Source organism: Pristiophorus japonicus, chromosome 6, assembly GCF_044704955.1.
Source record: "Pristiophorus japonicus isolate sPriJap1 chromosome 6, sPriJap1.hap1, whole genome shotgun sequence".
NCBI lineage: Eukaryota > Metazoa > Chordata > Chondrichthyes > Pristiophoridae > Pristiophorus > Pristiophorus japonicus.
The window spans coordinates 201,322,694-201,346,599 of NC_091982.1; the positions used below are offsets into that span (position 1 = coordinate 201,322,694).

General features: G+C 43.3%; 1 protein-coding gene across 1 annotated transcript in view; it reads left to right on the top strand.

The window, feature by feature from the left end:
• Window positions 1-23,906, top strand: part of LOC139265352 (cilia- and flagella-associated protein 337-like) — a 119,221-nt gene that overhangs the window by 84,154 nt on the left and 11,161 nt on the right. The window contains exons 16-19 of the mRNA XM_070882325.1: window positions 8,218-8,381; window positions 9,750-9,859; window positions 16,109-16,255; window positions 20,036-20,177. Coding sequence (XP_070738426.1) covers window positions 8,218-8,381; window positions 9,750-9,859; window positions 16,109-16,255; window positions 20,036-20,177 — 563 coding nt within the window. The remainder of the gene's footprint in view (window positions 1-8,217; window positions 8,382-9,749; window positions 9,860-16,108; window positions 16,256-20,035; window positions 20,178-23,906) is intronic.

Consider the following 23,906-nt stretch of genomic DNA (forward strand, 5'->3'; position numbering starts at 1 on the left):
ATAGTTAGTTTATAATCGCCGCAAATCCTAACCGTGCCATCACTTTTGACTACTGGAACAATCGGGCTGGCCCACTCGCTGAATTCCACTGGGGAGATGATGTGTTGCAGCCTGTCCAGTTCAATTTCCACTCTCTCCCTCATCATGTGAGGTACCGCTCGCGCCTTGTGGTGAATGGGTCGTGCCTCTGGGACCAAGTGGATCCGCACCTTCGCCCCGGAAAAGTTTCCAATGCCTGGCTCAAAAAGGGAAGGAAATTTGTTAAGAACCTGGGTACATGAGCCCACATCGACATGTGATTGCGCTCGGATGTCATCCCAGTTCCAGCGGATTTTGCGCAGCCAGCTCCTTCCAAGCAGTGTGGGGCCATTGCTCGGGACAATCCAGAGTGGCAGTTCATGCACCGTGCTCTCGTAGGTGACCTTGACCATGGCGCTGCCCAGGACAATGATGAGCTCTTTGGTGTACGTTCTCAGTTTCATGTGGATGGGGCTCAGGGCTGGTCTGAGTGCCTTGTTGCACCACAGTCTCTCAAACATCTTTTTACTCATGATGGATTGGCTAGCGCCAGTGCCAAGTTCCATGGCTATGGGTAAGCCATTCAATTTTACATTTAGCATTATAGGTGGACATTTCGTCGAAAATGTGTGCACCTCATGTACTTCAGCATCTGCCTCCTCTCTCTGAGGCTCGAAATTGCTTTGATTCACCATGGACCGACCTTCCTCTGCCATGTGGTTGGTGAGCAGGTTTTGCAGAGCTTGCAGCTCATCTGCAAGCTCGTTGGAGGTGCCCCATTGTTCCACAGCTCTTGCAAACATACCATTTGAATAGGCTGAATGGAAGCCTCCACAACACCAACAAGGTGTGAATTGCCTTGCATTCATCCTTTGTTGCAGACTCGGTCATCTGGGTCACCTGAGGCCTGCTGGCAGTTGCAGCCTTGTGGTTTCTGCCCTGTGCATTTCTGCTCGCAAACACAGTTCCAGTTAATTTATGAACATTGCTAGCACTTGTGTGCTGAGAGATTTGTTTGGTATTATCACTGGTGGATATTAACGCCTGTGCTATCGCAATGACCTTACTGAGGGGCAGTGTCTCTACAGTCAAACGTTTTCGTAGGATGGTCTTGTGGCCAGTGCCCAGTACAAAAAAGTCTCTGAGCATCTGCTCCAGGTAGCCATGAAACTCACATTGTCCTGCAAGTTGCCTTAGCTCGGCGACATAGCTCGCCACTTCCTGACCTTCAGATCGCTAGCACGTATAGAACCGATACCTCGCCATCAGCACGCACTCCCTCGGGTTAAGATGCTCCCGAGCCAGTATACACAGCTCCTCATACGACTTATCTGTGGGTTTCACCGGAACCAGAAGATTCTTCGTGAGGCTGTAGGTCGGTGCCCCGCAGACCGTGAGGAGGACCGCTCTCCTTTTTGCAGCGCTTCCTTCTCCATCCAGCTCGTTGGCTACAAAGTACTGGTCTAGCCATTCGACATAGGCTTCCCAGTCCTCACCCTCTGAGAACTTCTCCCGGATGCCCACTGTTTGCTGCATCTTTGGGTTGGATTCGTATACTCGTCGCCAGTTATTGTGTTCCTGACGCAGATGAGGCTGCACACTGGGAGGTTAAAGTAACAGTGACCTCAGTCTTTATTAAGACATTCCAGAATGAGGAACAGGCCTGAGGGGCTGGCTTATATACAGTGCTCCCAAGGGATGCTGGGATTCCTTGGGACTTCAGGGGATGCGCTCCCTGGTGGCGGAACATGGGAGTGCATGCTTTACAGATACACAACAGTTTAACCCGGGGGAAAGGGCGAGAAAGAGAAAGAAGCACCAAGGCGCTGTAAACAGCATGGTGGACGCGGGTCTTCCTCCCGTAGTTTGGGACAGTGAGGAGCCCGCGGTGGTGGTGGTTAGGAGGAGTAGCAGTATCCCACGTCTGAGAGCACCATGGTCACCTCCTTACACACCTCCAATGAGCCGTAAAAGACCCAGGGTCGTAGAGACCTAGCGGGGCCACCCAGAGACGGGTGGCGGTGTATATAGTTTCCTTCTCAGTTTCGTGTTTTACAGAATGTGTGGAGGTATATCCTCTCACAGAAAGGTGGTTGTTTTTTTGTATCTTCACAGGAAGCCGAGAGAAAGATGGAGGATACCCTGGTAATCGTTCTTTGGAGCTTGGCCGGAACATGGTACAGCAGGAGGGGGGACGCCGAGTTGTCCTTCCTCTACGGATATACTGGGGGGAATGGACCCACCATGACACAGGGGGATAGGACAGGGGATACGGATGGGATGGCAGCCTACTTCCACGAGGGAAGGTGGCCAGGTGGCTGGAGTCGATTTCGACAAAATACTCCAGCCACACCGGGTTCACATACGGGGAGGCTTCCATACCGTGTTCCAGACTGAAGGTCACAGCCACACGGGTTGGGGTGACCAAGGACAAGTCCATATGCTTGAAGTGCAAGGGACACATTCCTCTGGGATGGTGGTGGTGGCTCAGGAAATTGAGTCAGGACACGGGGAACCAGACAGTTGACTGGGAAGAACTGGTGAAATATACATACCGACAGATCCGGGGTCAAAGGAGGAAGGGGAGGGGGCTGGGACAAGTGGTGGAAGGAGGAACAGGGAATTTATGTGTTTGTATGTGGGGGTCGGAGCAGATCTGCCCAGCAGGTGTGTCGATTGCCTTTTCGAGGCATTGGCAGGACGCCGGGGCTGGGATCAGATGGGATCGGAGTATGGACTCCTACCTGATCCCAGACCCTCCCAACACAATAAATACCACTGAACTTGTAGCACACAAGAGGAAGCCCCTGCCCATAGCCACACAGTTAGGTGTCCGGCCACCACACCAGGCCCAGGGAATGGTTTAGTTTTAGTACCCGCCTGCCATTTTTCCACAGTCATGCTTGCATGTGGCAAACACCGCTCGGTATTCCTGAATTAGTTTTGCCACAGCTTCATTTTCGTTCCCTGGAGGGTCATATTCAGATGGCTTTTTAATAGCAAAAACCGAATGAGCATCTGAAATTTCTGTCACTCCTACCTTATCTCTCAATCCCATCCAAACACAGTCCTGATTATAATCTATCACTGCGCCATTCTGATCCAACATATCAGTCCCTAAAATTCCCCTTCTGTCGGGTGGTCATCAGCATCGGCGCTGGGACCTTACAGGTGAGGCCTCCCAACTGAAGTTCAGTGGCTTTCCCTGTATACGTGGTGGTTGTATCACCGTTAAACCCTTGAAGGGTCATACAACCCTTGCCCGCCGCTGCATGGCGTTCAGGGTATGGGGTGTGGATGATGGTAATGGCTGAGCCAGTATCGATATGCATAATCTGCTGCCTGCCCCCTTTTAAGACAACAAGAACTACTGATCTCCCGCTACCATGACGTTGGAACCCCACTTCCGACCAATCTTTGGGGGCCGAACCCTGTTATTGGGTCGATCCTGGAATGGGTCTCTCTAATGAGTGTGCATCGGCGATTGCGTGCACCGGTAAATGATTTTGCATTCTCCCCATGGCAATTTGGGTTTGTATAAGGGTTATCAATTGATGCAATCGTTGATCTGTCCCAGAGGGCTTGGATTCGTCCCTCGGGAGGTATCTATGCATTGTATCATGGTTCACTGCTGCTCTGGATTTGCTGCAGTCTTTTGCTAGGTGGCCTACCTTCTGACAATTAAAGCACTGTCCCTTAAAGGGGTAGTTTCGAGATAGCTCCACCATTGACACTGGTTTATTCGCAGTGGGTTGTGATTTCGCCTTTAATTGGTCTTTTACCATCTCCCAGGCAATTTGAGCGCTGGTCTCTCTATCTGTCCACTGATTGGTGGGCCTCATGGATATGCCCAGGGTGGTTTTAACTAAAGGGTGGAGTTGGGTTAGGAACATCGATTTAAATTGTTCCTGATTCTTTCCTAGTGTAGCATTTGCGGGTGCCTGGTTCTGCGAACGTTGATAGATATCGTACAGGCGATTACTGAAGGTTCTAGGGGTCTCTTCTGGGCGCTGTTTGGTCTGATTAAGCAGAGCCACTAAGTTCGAGTTTTGGATCCCTAAATGGTTTAGGATCTTGGTCATGAGTGCATCGGCCGCTGCGCCAGGCTGGAGGATGGCGTCTGGCAGATTATCTTTCAGGGAAGTGGAACAGGCCAAGAGGAGGACTCGTGTTAATTCTCTTTCTTCCAACTCGGGGTGACACCTCCTGAAATTTGCCCATCTCCTATTAACTTCCAGTGGGTCATCCCCATCATTAATGGGCCCCAACTCGTGGCTACATGCCGTGGCGTCAGCACCAGATATGGGCCGTGAATCGGTATGGTTACTGGTGATGCGACCGCGCATATTAAGTCGTAAAGAAGTGGTTACTACGGCTACGATTGGCTCATGTGCCTCCAAGGTATCCCATCCTACACCACCCACCTGAGGACTATACTGACTGCCTTCCTCTTCCCAATCTGTCTCCCCATTGTCCGCTTCTCCTGTCTCTGTTATGGCTCCCCGTGTTACTGCGGATACCAGGGCCTGCTGCTCCCCCAAATTACTTTTTAGCCTCGCTATTTCTAGTAGGTACTGGGAGTAATCTGCCTCCCTATGTGGCTTCTTAATTACTTCCCTTAATGCGCCCCTAGCATTTTCTATCTCTTGCTGGAACCTCAAGTTTTTCAATTTATACTTTTTTAACTCTTAATTTGTTTTCATTTGCTTCAACAATGGCAGCTGTGGCATTTAAATTTGAGAGGCTTTGTTGTTGTAGCAATGAAGCTGCCTGTTCAGCCCTTCTTTCTAATTGCTTAATACTGTGGTTTAATCAACCAATTTCTTGTCTTAAATGCTGTATTTCTGCCTCTTAACTGCTTCACAAGTTGAAGGCCTTCTTCCTTTTATTGCTTTATACCTTTAATCTCTCTTTCTTTTGATTGAATCTCTTTTACTTGCAATTCTTTAAAATCTTGTATCACTTTGGCCTCCTGCCTCATTAATTCCTCATCTCTCCGGGCACAATAAAATGCGCTAAATGCCACAAGACTGTTTGCCCGTTTTGGCCTTAGCTCTCCTTTATCTACTTTCTCCTGGATAAATGCCACCAGCTCCCCGAAGGACACGTGTTGGCCCTTGCAGAAGTACCGTGCCTGTGCCTTTAACTATTCTATGTCTTGTATCGGGAACTTTTTGGACGACTTCTCTTGATAAACTAGCTCAACATTTCTTTTTATTGTTGGCTTTCTGTCCATGACCGGTCCCTTCATCCTGTGTCTTTTGAATATAACCACTGGTGGGTCCCCACTTAAACAGTTCCAACTATCCAGACGACTGCTCCTTAAAACGCAACTTCTCCCGATCCGTTTAACCGTTTATAATTATACTTCGCAACACAGGTTAGAATCGCAACTCCCGAAATTTCCAATTGTTCAAAAGAATCATCAAAAATCTGTCTCGCCAGATGCACATTCTCCACAAATTTGTAAGATTTCTAAATCTCTAACATTAAATTGACAGTGAGACTGAGTCTTTTAAAAACAATTCGGAACAAGTTTATTAAAACACACACACATGCACATTTATCCACATGTCATCGGCTATCCTACGGATCGTACTTAGTTACAACAGATACAATGTTACAATAATGACTTATTAAAAAGGTATACGTCACTATCCTCAGGCTGGCTGCTGAGCACACGGCTTGCTGTTTCGGCTGGTCTTCAGCAAGAGGTCTGCCATGTGCTCAGGAAAAAAAGAGAAGAGAGAAAAATCTTTGGCTTGAGCTCTTATACCTCTTAAAGCCATTGTTCCTCAGAAAGCCCCAGGACTGTTCCTTATTGGCTCTCCTCACTCATGTGTCTGTCTGGAGGATTCCTTGATTAGGTTAATGGCTTTCCAATTAACACAATACACAAACACCATGCTGGAGGTCTGTAAGCTTCCATTTTGAATCTTTCAAAACTATCTTTTCGTATAGTCTACACTTTCAATATTTATACGTACACAGAATCAATTTTATTACTGAACACTTTTATTCTTACACCATGATCTTTGCTGCACTACTTTCAAAAATGCAGTACAATCTGTGAGTATAGGATGTTCATAACAATCGGGATTATCTCCAAAAGTTGATCTTTAATTGTTTTTCTTTAAAATGGCAGCAGTTATCCTTGTCAGTGTGGTAATTGTGTTCCCTGGGTGGTGTGTCACTCTCTGGTAACTGTGTTCCCTGGATTGCTATTTTGCTTTTACCAATTGTCAAGAGCTAACTACCCCAACAACTTTTCTCAGGTTAATGAGCAATACTCCATGCATTGCCATGCACATGTTCCCCCATTTGTACTGCTGTCTAAATACTATCAATAGGACAGCAGGTTACAGAAACAGTTGCATTTGAGAAACCAATAGGTCGGCAATGCCTAAATTTCTTTAGTACTCTCGAGATTCACTTGTTTACAACTAACAATATGTGTTTCTAGTCCTTTGCAGCAACCACTTTAAATCAAAGTAATATAAATTGCTTTAGTTTACTCAATCGATAATGCAAATTTAAAAAGTTCAATACTATTTTAGAATGTTTAATAATTTTTGTATATAATGTTTTAAACACATGCATAACTCAAAAGATAAAAAGGATTTAGTTATTTTAAGGACATTTTTTTTTACATTTATGTCTATGATGAAAAAATATTTGATGCCTTGCAGTAACATTCTTTTTTCAGTAGTATACATCAGAATATTGATGCAGTGCCTGTCAAATGGTGTGAAAAACTTTATGGTCATCTTCATGGGTTAAAAGTTATGCAGTTTCTATTATATTTTATAAAGGATATTGGGCATCCTTTTACTTTAAATTTCCTTTTAACGATAGTCATTTAATAAAGTACCATATAGCAGACTTATTCGGAAAATAGAAGCACAGGGGATTAAGAGGACAGTAGTAACTTGCGTACATGTTTTTTGACTGGAGAAATGTGCACTGGGGTCCCAGGGATTTGTATTCGGATCATTACTTTCCTTGTTATATATAAATGACCTGGACTTGGGTATAGGGAGTATAATTTTTAAGTTTGCAGATGATACAAAACTTGGCAATGTAGTAAATAGTGAGGACGATAGTACCTGACGTCATGAGGACATAAACAGACTGATGAAATGGACAGAAACATGGCAGAAGCAATTTAATGTGGATAAGTGTGAAATTATGCACTTTGGGAGGAACAACGTGAAGAAGCAGTATAATCTAAATGGTACTATTGTGCGTGGGGAGGGTGCAAAAGCAGAGGGGCCTGTCGGTGCATATTCACAAATCTTTGAAACTGGCAAGGCAAGGCAAGTTGATAATGAAGTTAAGAAAGTATCTGGAATACTTGACTTTGTAAATATGGGATTTGAATACAAAACAAAAAGATTATGCAAAACCACTGGTTGGGCCTCAGCTGGAGTATTGTATACAATTCTGGGCACCACACTTTAGGAAGGATGTCAAGGCCTTGGAGAGGATACAGAGGAGGTTTACCAGGATGATACCAGAGATGAGGGACTTCAGTTATGTTGAGAGATTGGAAAAGCTGGGATTGTTCTCCTTAGAGCAGAGAAGGTTAAGTGATGACCTAATAGAGGTATTCAAAATTATGATTCGTTTTGATAGAGTAAATTGGGAGAAACTGTTTCCTCTGGCAAGTGAGTCAGTCACCAGTGGCCATAGATTTAAAATAATTAAGAGGGGAAATGAGAATTTTTTTCACGCCAAGGGTAATTAAGATCTGGAACACACTATCCAAAAGGATGATGCAAGCAGATTCCGTAGGAAATTTCAAATGGCAATTGTGTATAAACTTGAAGAGTTATGGAGAAAAAGTTGGGGTGTGGGACTAAATTTGGACAGCTCTTTCAAAGAGCCGACACAGGCACAATAGGCCAAATAGTCTCCTTCTGTACTGTAAGATTCTATGAAGTCCAGTTTTCATTGTGCTCCACAAGAAAATGTCTACACAATGGACATCAGTTGATATTAATAATACTTTCAAATAAATTCCTCCACAAAGGAGAAAATTCACATTTTCAGTTGGTTACTGAAGTTGTGAGGAAAATTAGGTCAGTTATCTTATTAACTAGTAGATATGGATTGGTTATATGCCAAATCACTTCATCTTGTTAAAAAAAATCATGCATGCCATTTCGAAACATAACTAATTTGAAGTATTAAATTTAGGATGAACATTGGCGAATTGGTGCGTGTTCACCTCCCTCTGTAATAAAGAGTCTGCCCAAAGAGGAGAAGACTGTAGGTCAGAAGCATATAAGAAATGAAGAATGCCTGGCAATTTCCAAACACAGTATCCCCATTACTGAGGAGAACATTGATCCAGATAACAGGTAAATTCATTATAACAAAATACTAATTGGAGAGAGAATTAATACAGGTAGTATAATATATCTGCTGTATTTACGTTTGTGTTTGCTTGCTGCTACATTTATAATTAAGTTGGATTTTGGTTTGCTTTCTGTTACCTAGGTTAATGTTAAATATTCAGGAACCATTTTTGACCCAAAGTCTCCTGGTAATTTAAACATACTCAAATCCAGATTGTTTGTATTAAAATCTATTTTCTTTTACTTTCAGAAACCAGTTAGGCTGGAAATTTGAATCTGCTGTGCTATTTTAAGCACAACTGTACAAGATCACTTATTTATAGCATTAGCACCTGAAGACAGGGTGTATAACAGGATACGACACAGCATAATAACAGAGGAACAGGACTAGGTCATTCAGCCCCTCGAGCCTGTATCGCCATTCAATTAAATCATGGCGGATCTGTATCTTAACTCTTTCTACCCGTCTTGGTTCTGTATCCCCTAAACCCTTGCCTAACAAAAATCTTATCAATCTCAATTTTGTAATTTTCAATAGATCTAGCATCAGCAGCATTTTGTGGGAGAGAGACCCAGATTTCCACTATCCTTTATGTGAAGAAGTGTTTCCTGACATCACTCCTGAACGGCCTAGCTCTGATTTTAAGTTTATGCCTCCTTGTTCTGGGCTCACCCACCAGCGGAAATAGTTTTATCTCTATCGACCCTATTGAATCCTTTAATTATCTTAAACACCTTCATTAGATCATCCCTTAATCTTCTATACACTAAGAAATACAAGCTTGATCTATGCAACCTGCCCTCATCATTCAACCCTTTAGCCCTGTATTATTCTGGGGAATTTGCACTGCACCACCGCCAAGGCCAATATATGCTTCCTGAGATGTGGTGCCCAGAACTTGGGTCTAACCAGAGCTTTATATAATTCTAACATAACTTCCACCCCTTTATATTCCAGCTTCCATGAGATAAAGGCCAACTTTCCATTAGTCTTTTAACTTTTTTTGGACCGGCCCACTAGCTTTTAGTGATTTCTGTACTTGGGGCCCATAAATCTCTCTGCTCCTTCACAGTTCCTAGCTTCTCAGTATTTAGAAAATAATTTCTTAGCCAAACCATATTTGAAAGTTATTTAATAGTTTTTATTAATGAACTACCAATGACATTTCTTAATCTGCATCTGACATATAGTAAACATTTTGATATAGGAGATATGAATATTCACTGAAAGAAAAGGCAAAAGTCGTTCAATAGATAACTGTTTTAAAATGAGTTACAGAAATATGTAAATGTTGGGAAACTGTATAGTTTCTAAATATGAGTCTTGACATTTTTTTTATCTCTTAAATATAATTGAAATTTTTCTTTTAGGGTGAACATATGGAAAAGTACAGTTTTAGGCAAAAAGTTTAGAGAAAGCAGAATCCAAAGAAGACCAAGAGCCCAGCTGTATACTTGGAACAAAATACAAAACCCCATTGGTAAGAGTAATCTCTCTAAACATATAGTAAACATTTTGATATAGTAGATATGAATATTCACTGAAAGAAAAGGCAAAAGTTGTTCAATAGATAACTGTTTTAAAATGAGTTACGGAAATATGTAAATGTTGGGAAACTGTAGTTTCTAAATATGAGTCTTGACATTTTTTTATCTCTTAAATATAATTGAAATTTATCTTTTAGGGTGAACATATGGAAAAGTACAGTTTTAGGCAAAAAGTTTAGAGAAAGCAGAATCCATACCTTCATATATTGCATTACATATGAGCTGATCTATTAGGATTTCTTACAAGTATAAAAAAGCCAGTAATTCACAGCCAAATTACCTGTAAAGTGAATTTATAGCAGAGCCCTATGAAAAAGTACCAATGACCAAATTAAGAGCTTAGAGTTGTTAAAAATACAATTTCAAATGAATCTGAAGATTTTACACTTTATTAAACCTAATTTAAAATGTGATTCTTAGAATATTCTGGTTAATGGTAACACTTATAGTTGTTTGAGGACATTTGACCAGGATGTAGCCTATGAAGTTGGAACATTCATATTTGAATGCATTTTGACCTGTTCTTAGTAGAACAAAGTATAACAGAGTTTAAATCAAATTCTAAATTAATTATTTTAAAATTGGACCACTGATTAGTTCAGTTTTCACTGGCTTATTTAAGAATTTTAATGGATAGATATTTGTTGAGTCCTTAACTCTTAAACATAATCACACGAGGCACATACTGCAGACACAGTCATTCTGTGACCTTCACCTTTATTGCCTGGACCAAGGAGTGCTGGCCCTGCGAGGGACCTCTCCTTATATACCAGAATCTCCAGGTAAGGAGTGTCTCCCACAAGAACACCCCCTGTGGTCAAGGTGTGCACTTCTAGTAAGTATGTACAGTATGTTGTGGTTACCATGAGGGTTACAATTGTATAGGGTTTACAGTAGTATGCTGGTTACATACATGACATCACCTCCCCCCTCACGTCTTTTTGACTCAAAGGTTAAGTCTATCAGGTGGTCGACGCTCTCTCGTGGAGCGCCGCAGTTGAGGCTCTGGTGGCTGAGCCTTGTCATGCGTTTCTGTCACCTGAGGTGATTCCGGCCTGTCCAGGCTGGTCGCAGGGACTGTGCATGCTGGTGATTGTCCTTGTTGCTCGTCCACTGGCAGTGGTGTGGTTGACATCTCATGCTCTTCTTCATGTTCATCGGTGTCTATGCTGAACCTTTTCTTTACTTGGTCCAAGTGTTTGCGGCATATCTGCCCATTATTGAGTCTGACCACTATGACCCTGTTTCCCTCTTTACAATTACGGTGCCCTCCAGCCACATGGGTCCCAATGCATGGTTAAGTACAAATACCGGATCATCCATTTCTATACACCTCTCCCTTGAGTTACGATCGTGGCACTCGGTTTGGGACTGGCGCTTGCCCTCAACAATGTCTGCCAGGGTTGACCACTCGGCTGCCCCATAGCAGGCAGTGGGCTTGGATGGAGAGCTCATCCATCCATCTCTGAAACAGTCTGACCTCCTCGGGGCACGCCCTGTGTGTGGGCGCCCAATCCACCGTCAGGACACATTTCTTTATCATGGATAGGAGGGGGTCCCTGTTGGTCCAGAGCTTGATCTGGCGGGCTGTGATGGGGGAGCCTGCAATGTCAAATGCCTCAACAGCCATGACCATCTCAGCGTTTTGCTCCGCCGCCCCCTCGGTGGTGGCCAGGGGAAGCCTGCTTAGCGCGTCAGCGCAGTTTTAGGTGCCTGGCCAGTGCCGTATGGTGTAGTCATACGCAGCCAGCGTGAGAGCCCATCGCTGTATGCGAGCTGACGCATTTGCATTGACCGCCTTGCTGTCGGACAACAGAGAAGTTAACGGCTTGTGGTCCATTTCTAACTCGAACGGTCTGCCGAAAAGGTATTGGTGCTTTTTTTTCACAACATAAATGCAAGCGAGTGCTTCCTTTTCGACCATGCCGTACCCACGCTCAGCCTGGGAGAGTGATCTGGAGGCATAAGCCACCGGTTGGTGTTGTCCATCTCCATTACCCTGCTGCAACACACACCCAACCCCGTATGATGATGCATCGCATGTTAAAACTAGTTTTTTTTACAGGGGTTATACAACGTTAACAGTTTGTTAGATCAAAGCAGGTTCCGCGCCCTGTTGAAAGCCCGTTCTTGACAGTCCCCCCCAAAACCATTCTGGACCCTTACGCAGGAGCATGTGTAACGGCTCCAACAATGTGCTTAAGTTCGGCAAATAGTTCAAAAGTCCCAGGAACGATCACAACTCCGATGTGTTGCCAGGCCGGGGCGCATGACGGATCGCCTCCGTTTTTGATTCAGTAGGCTGGATCCCGTTGCGTCAACCCCCCTGCTCAAAAACTCAACCTCTGGGGCCAAAAACACTTGGCCTTCTTCAGCCACAGGCCTACCCGGTCCAGTCGGCGTAGCACCTCCTCCAGGTTGAGGAGTGTTCCTCGGTGTCTCGACCCGTTATTAGGATGTCGTCCTGGAATCTGATTGTGCTGGGAATGGATTTCAGCAAGCTTTCCATGTTTCTCTGAAAGATGGCGGCTGCCGAACGGATGCCAAAAGGACACCTGTTGTAGATGAATAAACCCTTGTGCGTCGTGATGGTGGTCAGAAGCTTGGATTCTTCAGCCAGTTCCTGAGTCATGTAGGCCGAAGTGAGGTCCAATTTAGTGAACAGCTTGCTACCTGCTAATGTGGCAAAAAGGTCCTCCGCCCTCGGGAGCAGGTATTTGTCCTGCAGGGACACCCGATTGATGGTGGCTTTGTGGTCACCACAGATCCTAACCGAGCCGTCCGCTTTAAGGACAGGAACAATGGGACTAAATTCAACGGGCGAAATTATGCCCTCTCTGAGCAGCCTGCCCAGTTCACTCTCTATTTTCTCACGTATCACGTATGGCACGTACTGGCTTTGTGGTGCACTGGTCTGGCGTCCGGGGTGATGCATATAACTACTTTTGTGCCCTTGAACGTTCCGACACCGGGTTGAAACAGTGATCCGAATTTTTGTAGTACCTGTGAGCATGAGCTTCGCTCCACAGATGAAACGGCGTGCACATCCCCCTATTTCCAGTTCATCTCAGCTAGCCAACTCCTTCCCAAAAGCGCGGGGCCATTTCCCGGAACAATCCACAGTGGCAGCCGGTTCTGTGACCCGTTGTGTGTTACCACCACGTTTGCACTGCCTAGCACTGGAATGATCTCTTGGGTATACGTCTGTAGCTGCGTATTAATTCGTTCCAGTTTGGGCCTGCTAGCTCTGTGTGGCCATAGTTTCTCAAATTGTTGTGCACTCATGAGGGACTGGCTAGCCCCTGTGTCCAGCTCCATGCGCATCGGGATGCCATTCAATAAAACTTTCATCATCATGGGTGGTGTTTTGGTGTATGAGCTGTGGACGTCAGCCACATGAACACGCTGAACTTCAGCATCCATGGCTTTACCCCAAGCATTGTCCTGCACTGCAAACCCCTCGCCTGATTCCTCTGTTTCATAGATTAGCGTCGCTACTGGCTGTTTGGAAACCCTAGCCAAATGTCCTCTGGCATTACAATTCCTACAGACGAACTGCTGGAATTTGTAGCTTTTCGCATAATGTCTGCCCCCGCATCTCCAGCATTGGCTGAGATCGTTGTTCACAAAAGGACTGTTAGCAGGCATTCCTCTCTGATTGTTCCCTTGGTTGTTTCTAAACACTCTGATGGTGGGTGTCAATGGTCCCCTTGATGGCGTGAATTGCCGCTCCCCTCTCCATTGTCCCTGTCGGGGGCCCACCTTAGAGTCGGTTTCAGCTTGGGCAGTTACAAAATGCCTTTGTCTGACTGCTGCAGTTTCAAAATGCCTTTGTCTGACTGTGAGATCTTGAGCCGCGTTTATCACATTAATTCCTTGGTCCGTCGCCACGTTGGACCCAGGACTACTCGTGTAAATTAGCTTGGTCTCTTCTTCCCCCGCTATGAAAGTTTGAGCTATCAATGCTGCCCCTTCTAGAGTTAAGTCCATGGTCTCTATGAGCTTCCTGAAGATCCCGGCATGGCTAATGCCCTCAATGAAAAAATCCCTTAACATCTCCTCCATGCAGGCGTCTAAGAACTTACAGAGGCTGGCCAAGCACTGCAAGTCTGCCACAAAGTCTGAGATGTTTTGCCTTTCCCGACGTCGGTGTGTGTAGAACCGGTGCCGGGCCATGTGTATGCTGCTCGCCGGTTTTAAGTGTTTGCTGATCAGCTGGCTGAGCTCTTCAAAAGACTTGTCGGCCAGTTTGTGGGGTGTGAGCAGGTCCTTATCAGCGCGTACGTTTTTATCCCACAGCTTGTTAGTAGATGCGCCCTCCGCTTGTCAGCCGCATCCTCTCCCAGCCAGTCCTTCGTGACAAAGGTCTGCTGGAGTGTCTCCACAAAATCGTCCCAGTCTTCACCCACACAGTAACGTTCCTCTGAGCTACCGGTGGCCATCCTCTGGGTTCAGAGATTCCCGTTTCCCGTCGCCAGGTGTTGAGTCTTTAACTCTTAAACATAATCACACGAGGCACGTACTGCAGACACAGTCACTCTGTGACCTTCACCTTTATTACCGGGACCAAGGAGTGCTGGCCCTGCGAGGGACCTCCCCTTATATACCTGAATCTCCAGGTAAGGAGTGTCTCCCACAAGTACACCCCCTGTGGTCAAGGTGTGCATTTCTAGTAAGTATGTACAGTATGTAGTGGTTACATGAGGGTTACAATTGTATAGGGTTTACAGTAGTATGCTGGTTACATACATGACTATTAATGTATAAGGTTACAAAATAATTCATAGAATATTAATTAGTTTATTACATCAACAAATTCTATCATTGTGTAACTTTGCACAATATTAACATAGTGAATTTGGAGACTAAGCTGGAATAAAATTTCATATGTGCCATAATGGGTTCTTTTGAAGACATCCCTACAAGTTATTGATACGTATCTCCAAATTCATAGCTCATACTTTCACATGACACAGTATACATTGCCTACTGCTGTAAAATTGGATTTGGCATTTTTCAAAAGAATCCATGGATCAGAAGTATGTCCTCTCATTTTCTGAATTGTACCCAATAATTGAAAATTAAAATATTTATCAAAATATTCACTTTTAAATCATTACATCAATGAAGGCTAAATTTAATTCTAATAGCAATAATGCTATTTAGCAGTACTTAAAGCAAGCATTGGCCAAAAATTTGCAGATGCCCCCGACCTGCAAAAAATCTACGGATTTACCTGGTGGTCTGGGAGGTTCGTACATTCACGCTCCTGAACCTCTCCAGGTACCGCGGGTAGAGACCCAGGTATCCCCAGGGGTGCAGGCGGTTTGCAAGGGATCATGTGGGCTTGCCCAATCAATAAAAGAAGAGAATCCCCATTCATACTTATGGGGTTTCCGTTTGCATCAGGCCTAAATTTTCAAGGGCATTCGCTGGGCAGAAAATGGGCAAATAGCCCAACTCTCCGCCCACATAGGCCCATTTCTTTCAGATTCGTACGACCTGTCAAGATGATTGTTGAGTTCTGGATTTCAGCGCATGCGCAGTGCATGCCTAACCCCAGAACTTGTGGGGCCCCTACGGGCGCGCGTACCTGGGATGCATCCGTTATGGCCGCAAATTCAGGCCCATTGTGTTTTAAATCTCTTCATTGACAAGAAATACTGGAGCACCACATACTACTGCTAGAGAGGGGACAGGCAACTACTCACCAATGAGGCATTGGAACCTGGATAATTGATTTATACAAATTTTAGCTGTTGCATGGGCCTCAGCTGAACACTGCCAATAAAACACATATTTATAGAAGTGAACAAATTAATATTTGTACAAAGGTACATATCTCTATTACATGCAATTCGGTATAATTTAGTTTGATGCTGTGCAGCTGCAGTTTCTCCTCAAAATAGAATCTAACTCATCACTAATTCGAATTCTGACTTTAGATTAGAGTATGTACTGATGTGCAACAAACTGGTTAACTTTGATTTCCCATTTGTTTCTCAAATATTCTTATTTTTTTCCTAATGTCTCAATAACAGAATGATAGTCTTTAAAGAAGAGTCTACTTTAAATTATTTTCTGCATTAATGTATAAACACAAAACTGAAACATTTTTGTTTTAACATTTTTATGCTAAGAGATATTTGGTTATGTTTTTTACTTGTGGATTGGCTTTACAGGAACATTTAGTTCCCTACATATGGAAGACTTGGAGAAAATCATTGATGTGCCAAAACCAGACTTTCTGCAGAACCCCCATAAATACTTTGATGGAAAGATTGAAGAGGCTGATAATGAAAAGCTGATCTTCCCTACATTGTCTGAAAGTAAGCAATTAATTCCTTTATAGCATTTTTAACTGAATTTCAAATATGGAGCAGAAATATAAGGCCAAGTTGAAAACCCAACCTACTTACCTGACGTGATCCGCATGCACATGGACCACATGGACAGTCAAAAAGCTGGAAAAATGGTAAGTAGATGGTAAAATGCTGTTTAAGTATCTTTTAACAAGCTGTTAATGATGTCAATTGCCTCCCCTGCCACTTGGTGTCAGGTCTGTAAAGCACTGACAGACCAACACTTGAAAAATTGATGCGAAGGCGGGTTGTCAGCGGGCAATCGACCCGCTGACAGTCTTTTATATTTTGACAGTGGACCCGCCTCATGGCGCTGGCAAAATTCCGATTTAAGTTTCAGAAAAAGTAACAGGAGTTCAGCTGTAGTTTTTAGTTTGATAAAGCTAGTGGTGTTGTAAATGTAACTGAATATAATATTTAATTTAAAATACATTCACATATCTATTCGCATAATTTAAAATGTTGCATTTAGTGGGCATCACACCTTAAATGTGTATGACAAACCATAAATCATCTCTCATACTTTAAATATGTACATAGTGCTGTTCTGATTGGCTTAAGTGACCACTATCTGTTAGTTAATGATGTTGATTTGATCAAATATCAGATTGTCACTGAACAAGTAGGAAAAGCTCGCCGTACCAATCAAGAACCAGCAACTTGTACAAAACCAATCACTCCCTTTTTTTACAGTCATCATCGTTATCAATCAGGAACTATCAGTCACCCCAACACCAATCAAATCATTCAACAACAAAAAAAATCAGTTTTATTAGTCATATAAGGCCTGAAATTCCGGTCGGGGGCTTCTTTCGGACGAACGCCTCCGACCCGAGAATTTTTACGAAATTACCTGTTTATCCCGGAGGCGTCTGTGATTCCGATGGGTAGGCTTTCTCTTCCCGTGCTTCGAAGCACGCTCCCATCCTCGAGGTTCGAACGCAGAAGGTGCACAACCAATCAGGTACAGTATTCCACAATATTCTCATTAATAGCAATGAGAACTCCATATCTACAAGTTCTCATTGCTATTAATGAAAAAAAATAAACACACTAAACACAACATAAAAAATAAAAAACACACCTCACATAATTAAAATTAATTGAAATTAAAGTTAATAAATGTGTAAAAAAAATATATATTTTTCAATTTTTTAAAAAGTTTTGTAATTAAGGTTTAAAATAAACTTACCTTAGTGGGCAGGGTTTTTAACATAAAAATTTGTTTTTAAATTTTATTTTTATATGTTTTTTATATGTTTTAAAACTCTTACGGTGGTAAAAGTAGGCTATGCGCCTATTTTTACCAGGCGCAAGAGTTTTAAGGACATTCGCTGGGGAAGAGATGGGCAAATAGCGCAATCTTGCCCATGCGAATGTCGTTGCTGCCTAGATGCGTGCGATCTGTCAAAACAGAACTTGACAGGCCATGAAAGCCGGTTTTCGGCGCATGCACATTGCACGCCGAAAACCGGCTTTTGTGATGCCTACGGGTCTGTACACACTCCATACGGACCCAGGGAGGCCGGAATTTCAGACCCATTGTTTTCCTATCTATTGCATTATGTACCTCTAATAGTTATATTTACAACTTAATAAATAGATTAAAAATGATATAATTCTTTAAACAAGATCACCAAATCTTACACTTGAATGTTAGAGCTGTCTCTACCAAACAATGAATTGAATAGACTGTCAGTCCTCTTCCCCTAATCTTGCCAGTCCCTTGTTCCCCTGAGTGGTGGAAGGTCCCAGCCCCTACCACCCAAGCACTGCCTGGCCCAGCTACTCTTCCCCCTCATCAAAGTGCTGCCAGGTCACAGTCCCTTGAGAGCACTCGGGCCCAGCCCAAGGACTAACTATTACCACAAGAATGGCTGTCCCTTTTCTAAATTTCTGTCCAGTGGGCCTACAGGAGGGCAAAGGATAATACATGAATGGAAGTTTTGAATGGAAGTCCTGTATTGTTCTATGCAATCAAGTACAAGTAATTACATTTTAGGACAAAACAATATTTAGTAACAGTTTCAGTCAGTATACTGAAATGATAATATTTGGAATTGTTTTGTTCGTGTAAGAAATAACTAAGTAAAAATTCCAATTGCAAATGTACAGTGCTGCTGCCTGCTGTCAGTTTTCTGTATGCTCTGTAATACTCAGCAAACAGAGTGAAAGTTGACAGTAGATTACAATGGAAACTTTAACCACTATTTTTCATGCTGAGCAGAAAATTAAAACTATTGTCATTTTTTGACTTACCTTTTTGGTGCTTATGTTGGTGAACAATATTAATGCAAAATAATAGAACACTTCATATTTCAGATATCTAAGCTCTGATTGTTACCTAAACCACTTGGTGGGAACAGGACAGGCTCAGGTCAGATGCTTGTTTTACACCCTACACAACTTTACGCTCTATTGACTTCAAAGGAGCATAAAATCAGGCAGGGTGTAAAATGGCCAACTGGTTAAAATTGGGGCGCTAGTATCTACATCAAGCACTTTAAATCAATCATTTATCTAAGCACATGACTATTTATTGTTCATCATATTTATGATTAAAAGTGCTGGTGAATGAAACATTGAAGGGCAATAATATTCTACTAAAATGGCACACAACTTTCAAAAGGTTATAAAGACATAGGCCTGAATATTCCGGGGGTCAGCAGGCGGGATTGGTGGCGGGTTGTGTGGAAAATTAGATTTTTTTTTGATAGCGGTTGGGACCCCGCTGAGCAGACACAACGGGCAGCGGCAGGTGACCCAGTTAAACTCATTAGCATCTAGTTGACAGATCATTAACAGGCTTTTTGTAACTCACCTTTTCACTTGAACTTCATGGCCACGGGAACCACACTGTTCGGGGACCACGACTGTCAAGCTGAGGTGAGGGTTCAGTGGGCATTGTTCCAGCTGATTACTTGACAGCTTCAATTGTATAGTAATAGCTCCCACCTGACAGATCATCACTTTCCTCAGCCACAAGCTGTTTCTCAGTTCATTTCCAGCACAGATTCTGCAAGCTTTCCACATTCCACTCTCCATCCACATTGCAAGAACTCTCTCACCATTGACAAAATTCTTCTGTCATCTCTACTTCACTGTTTCGTGATCTAATGCAATCATTGAAAGGTTTGCACCACTGCACCCAGATCCTCTTGACCACATCCCTGCTTGTGACCTCATCTGCAATGTGCAACCAGCCTGTGTTGGTCTCCTGGGGAGGTGTCTTCCTCCCACCGGAAGGAAAGAGAACCTCCCTGCTTGCTGTGACACCCTCTATAAGCATTTGGAGGGAGCCATGGGAGAAGCTGGGGGCACTTCAATGCTATAGAACACTGACAGCACAAATGTTAAAAGAAAGTTGGCCATGGTCCCTTTAAGGAAACCGTCACCAGATCCACTTCCTCTAATTGGTTCGGGAAACACGCTGGGCAGTCTTAGCAAGCCCTATCAATGGAAAATCATTTTCCAGAGTGGGATGGAGCCAACAGCCGGGTTGGGACCCGCCATCGACGTCACCCGCCCTGTACCCGCTGAGGTAATGAAAATCTCAGTCATAGACTTCCAATTAAGTATTGTTAAAATGTTTTATGTTTCAAGTGTTTGAGGTAGCAGACCTTTTGTGCAGATATAACATCATGGATAGAGACTGAAAGCTAAGTAGCAATTCTTTTTTATAATGTCACAATAAAGGAGCTTCATAACATTGTAATAAACAATCTACCCTTTTCACTACATTAACAGCACTAAAAGCAGCTTTTGATGAGAAAAGCCTATTTCCTAAAGAAATACTGGATCGTGAACACAAAACAAAGCTCTTGCATGAACAGAATTTAAATGTAAGAAAAACTGTGATAAACAGAAAAGCCTTAAGATTGAAGTCCAGGTAGGTAATCTTTGTCCTATAATACACTTGAATTCATTAAGACTTCATAGGTTAAGTTGAAAATTAATTTGTCAATATACAGGCACTTTGAAATGTACTTAGACATCTGAGTTACACAACAGTTAAAGAATCAAAGAATTTTGAAGATGTTGTGAACTATAATAGAAATATGTGAGCAGTTTACAAAGTAATTTCAACTTTGTACACCTGCCTTGAAGTCATTGGTGTTTTAATTTTATTTATAATATATACACTGCATTTTTTTTTAACTAGCAGCTTTGACGCCTAATTTGTAACTTAACAAAGCACCTGCATTCTTCAAGCAAATGAGCCTCACAGTTTACCGTACATCTGTACCTATGGTATTAATTATTGGAATAATAATATGTTACTAGTCAATCTCCCATGGCATTGCACATGGTGGGGGCGTAATATTAATTTTGGGTGATGGTGCAAAATAGACAATATAGAATAAGCTGCCCATTATATACCACGCCCAGTTTTCCTTTCCAATGAAGTCAATGGAAGGGAAATTTGTGCAGGGTGTAAAATGGGTGGCCAAATCAATATCGCTCATTTTACACTATCACCCAAAATTAAAATTACCCTCAGGAGTGCAAACAAGGTTAAAGGATGGGAGATAACTCAACTTAAAAAAAAAAAATAATTATTGGGATGTGTGAATCTCTAGCAACATCAGCATTTATTGCCCATCCCTAGCTGCCTTTCAGAAGGTGGTGGTGAGCCGCCTTCTTGAACCACTGCAGTCCATATGGTGCAAGTGCTCTCACAGTGCTGTTAGGTAGGGAGTTCCAGGATTTTGAGCCAGTGACAATGAAGCAATATATATCGGCTAAGGCAGGGAAAGGGGATGAGAAGGGACGGGAAGAGAAGGATAGGATAAGGATAGAGGAAAGGAAATGGGGAGCAGGGAAGGGGAGAGTGAAAGAGAGAGGGGACCGGGGAAGGGAATGGGGAGAGGAGTGGGAGGGGGTTGAAACAGGGTCAGGAAAATTACCTGGGGGCGGGGTGGGGGTGAAGGGAGAGAAGGCTGGTAGCTTTGGTGGAGCGGAGGGGCTGTAAAATATCTTCGAAGGATGTGAGTTCCTGAAAAACAGCAGAGTGGATTGCAGAGGCTGCTTAGCCAACTTAATGACATCACTGTTGCTGGATGTTAGGAATCCCCTAGACTTGTTGTCAGATTCAAATTAACGCGGGTGAGATGAAATAGATGCCATCAGCGCGAGCACCATCACTTCATCGTTGACCGTAAAATCTGTGACATCATGCTTAGAGGGGAGGAAAATAAGGGTGTTAATATGGAGGTGCGATAAAAGCTACAAATGCAAGAGAACGTTCTGTATAGACAGTTCTGCAGAGACATCCAGTGGCCAGAATCTGCAATCATAAACAGGCTGTCATCAGCGCACTAAATTCCGATAGCTTGGTAGGGCACTAAAACCAGCAGTACTATCTGGGGAGGTGGAATATGAGGAGGAACGAGGACCATTTAAGTTCTGCCTTAACTTTTACCAGAGGTGAGGGAGGATAGATGCATAAGAACATAAGAAATAGGAGCGGGAGTAGGCCATACGGCCCCGCGAGCCATTTAATTCGATCATGGCTGAACTCGGGCCCACTTCCCTGGCCCTTCCCCATAACCCCTTCTTCCCTTATCAGTTAAGAAACTGTCTATCTCTGTCTTAAATCCATTCAATGTCCCAGCTTCCACAGCACTCTAAGGCAGCGAATTCCACAGATTTACAACCCTCTGAGAGAAGCAATTCCTCCACATCTCAGTTTTAAATGAGCGGCCCCTTATTCTAAGATTATGCCCCCTAGTTCTAGTCTCCCCCATCAGTCACATCCTCTCTGCATCCACCTTGTCAAGCCCCCCTCATAATCTTATACGTTTCGATTAGATCATCTCTCATTCTTCTGAATTCCACTGAGTAGAGGCCCAACCTACTCAACCTTTCCTCATAAGTCAACCCCCCATCTCCAGAATCAACTGAGTGAACCTTCTCTGAACTGCCTCCAAAGCAAGTATATCCTTTCTTAAATATGGAAACCAAAAGTGCACACAATATTCCAGGTGTGGCCTCACCAATATCTTGTATAGTTGTAGCAAGACTTCCCTGTTTTTATACTCCATCCCCTTTGCAATAAAGGTCAAGATACCATTGGCCTTCCTGATCACTTGATGTAATGCATACTATCTTTTTGTGCTTCATGCACAAGTACCCCCAGGTCCCGCTGTACGGCGGCACTTTGCAATCTTTCTCCATTTAAATAATAACTTGCTCAGCGCTGACTAACTCGACATTGGAAAAGGCGTGTGGCGGCCGGTTCTCAGCGGAGTGCAGACCCGCTAGGGAAAAAACAACTTTCCCACCCGACCCGTCACCGACTGCCCCCGCTGACCCCCTGGAAAATCTCGGCCAAAATTTTAGTTTGGATTGGGCTTTTATCAAAATGTTGTTGCTTTTAATTTTGGAATAATCTTACTGCACTTATTGGCCTCCCTTGAGACAATGTTTTGTTTAAGAAATGACTCTACAACATCATGTTAGGCTACAGTATGGGATGTATTTGCTGTCGGATAAAGAACAGCAGAGAACCCAGGAGGCCAAGCTTATTTCGCAGCACTGCACGAGATCCAGACCCTCCTACAGATACTCATCCATCAGGGTGTATAGACCTAGACAATCTTATTTGAATATCTCTCTGGAGCTCTGTGTAAGGTGCCTGCGGTCCACCCAGAAACACTCTGCATTATCTTACAGGAAGATCTAAAAACTTCCTCAAGAAACAGAGTACTGCTTACTGTTGTTCACAAAATCACTTATCCACTGGTTAAGTTCAAGGGGCAACAGGCAACTTCAACCAGGGTCAGTCAGTTTACTTTCAATTCTTGCACAGAGAAGTTGGTAGCTTAGATGTCAAGTCACCCTAGTTCATTACCTTTGACTCAGCAGCAAGATAATTGAGTGAAGGGGCCATTCATTTTCATTGGATCACTAGGTTTCCAAATGCTTGAAGCTATCGATTGCATCATGTTGCCCTCCAAACCAATTCTATCAATCGACACCATTATGCCAACGAAAAGGAATTTCACTCCCTAATGTCCAATCAATGTACGACTATAGGCACAGATTTCTCTGTGTCAGTGCCAGTATGCAGGGAACTGCCACGATTAATTTATTCTTCAGCTGTCCAGTGTCGCTGCATTCTTTCAGAATGAAGGGCAAGGCACTAGCTGACCATAATATGGTAGAATTCTTTATTAAGATGGAGAGTGACACAGTTAATTCAGAAACTAGGATCCTGAACTTAAGGAAAGGTAACTTCAATGGTAAGAGGCATGATTTGGCTAGAATAGACTGGCAAAGGATAATTAAAGGGTTGACGGTGGATAAGCAATGGCAAACATTTAAAGATCACATGGGTGAACTTCAGCAATTGTACATCCCTGTCTGGAGTAAAAATAAAACGAGGAAGGTGGCTCAACCATGGCTAACAAGGGAAATTAAGGATAGTGTTAAAGCCAAGGAAGAGGCATATAAATTGGCCAGAAAAAACAACAAACCTGAGGACTGGGAGAAATTCATAATTTAACAGAGGAGGACTAAGGGTTTAATTAAGAGGGGGAAAATAGAGTACGAGAGGAAGCTTGCAGGGAACATAAAAACTGACTGCAAAAGCTTCTATAAATATGTGAAGAGAAAA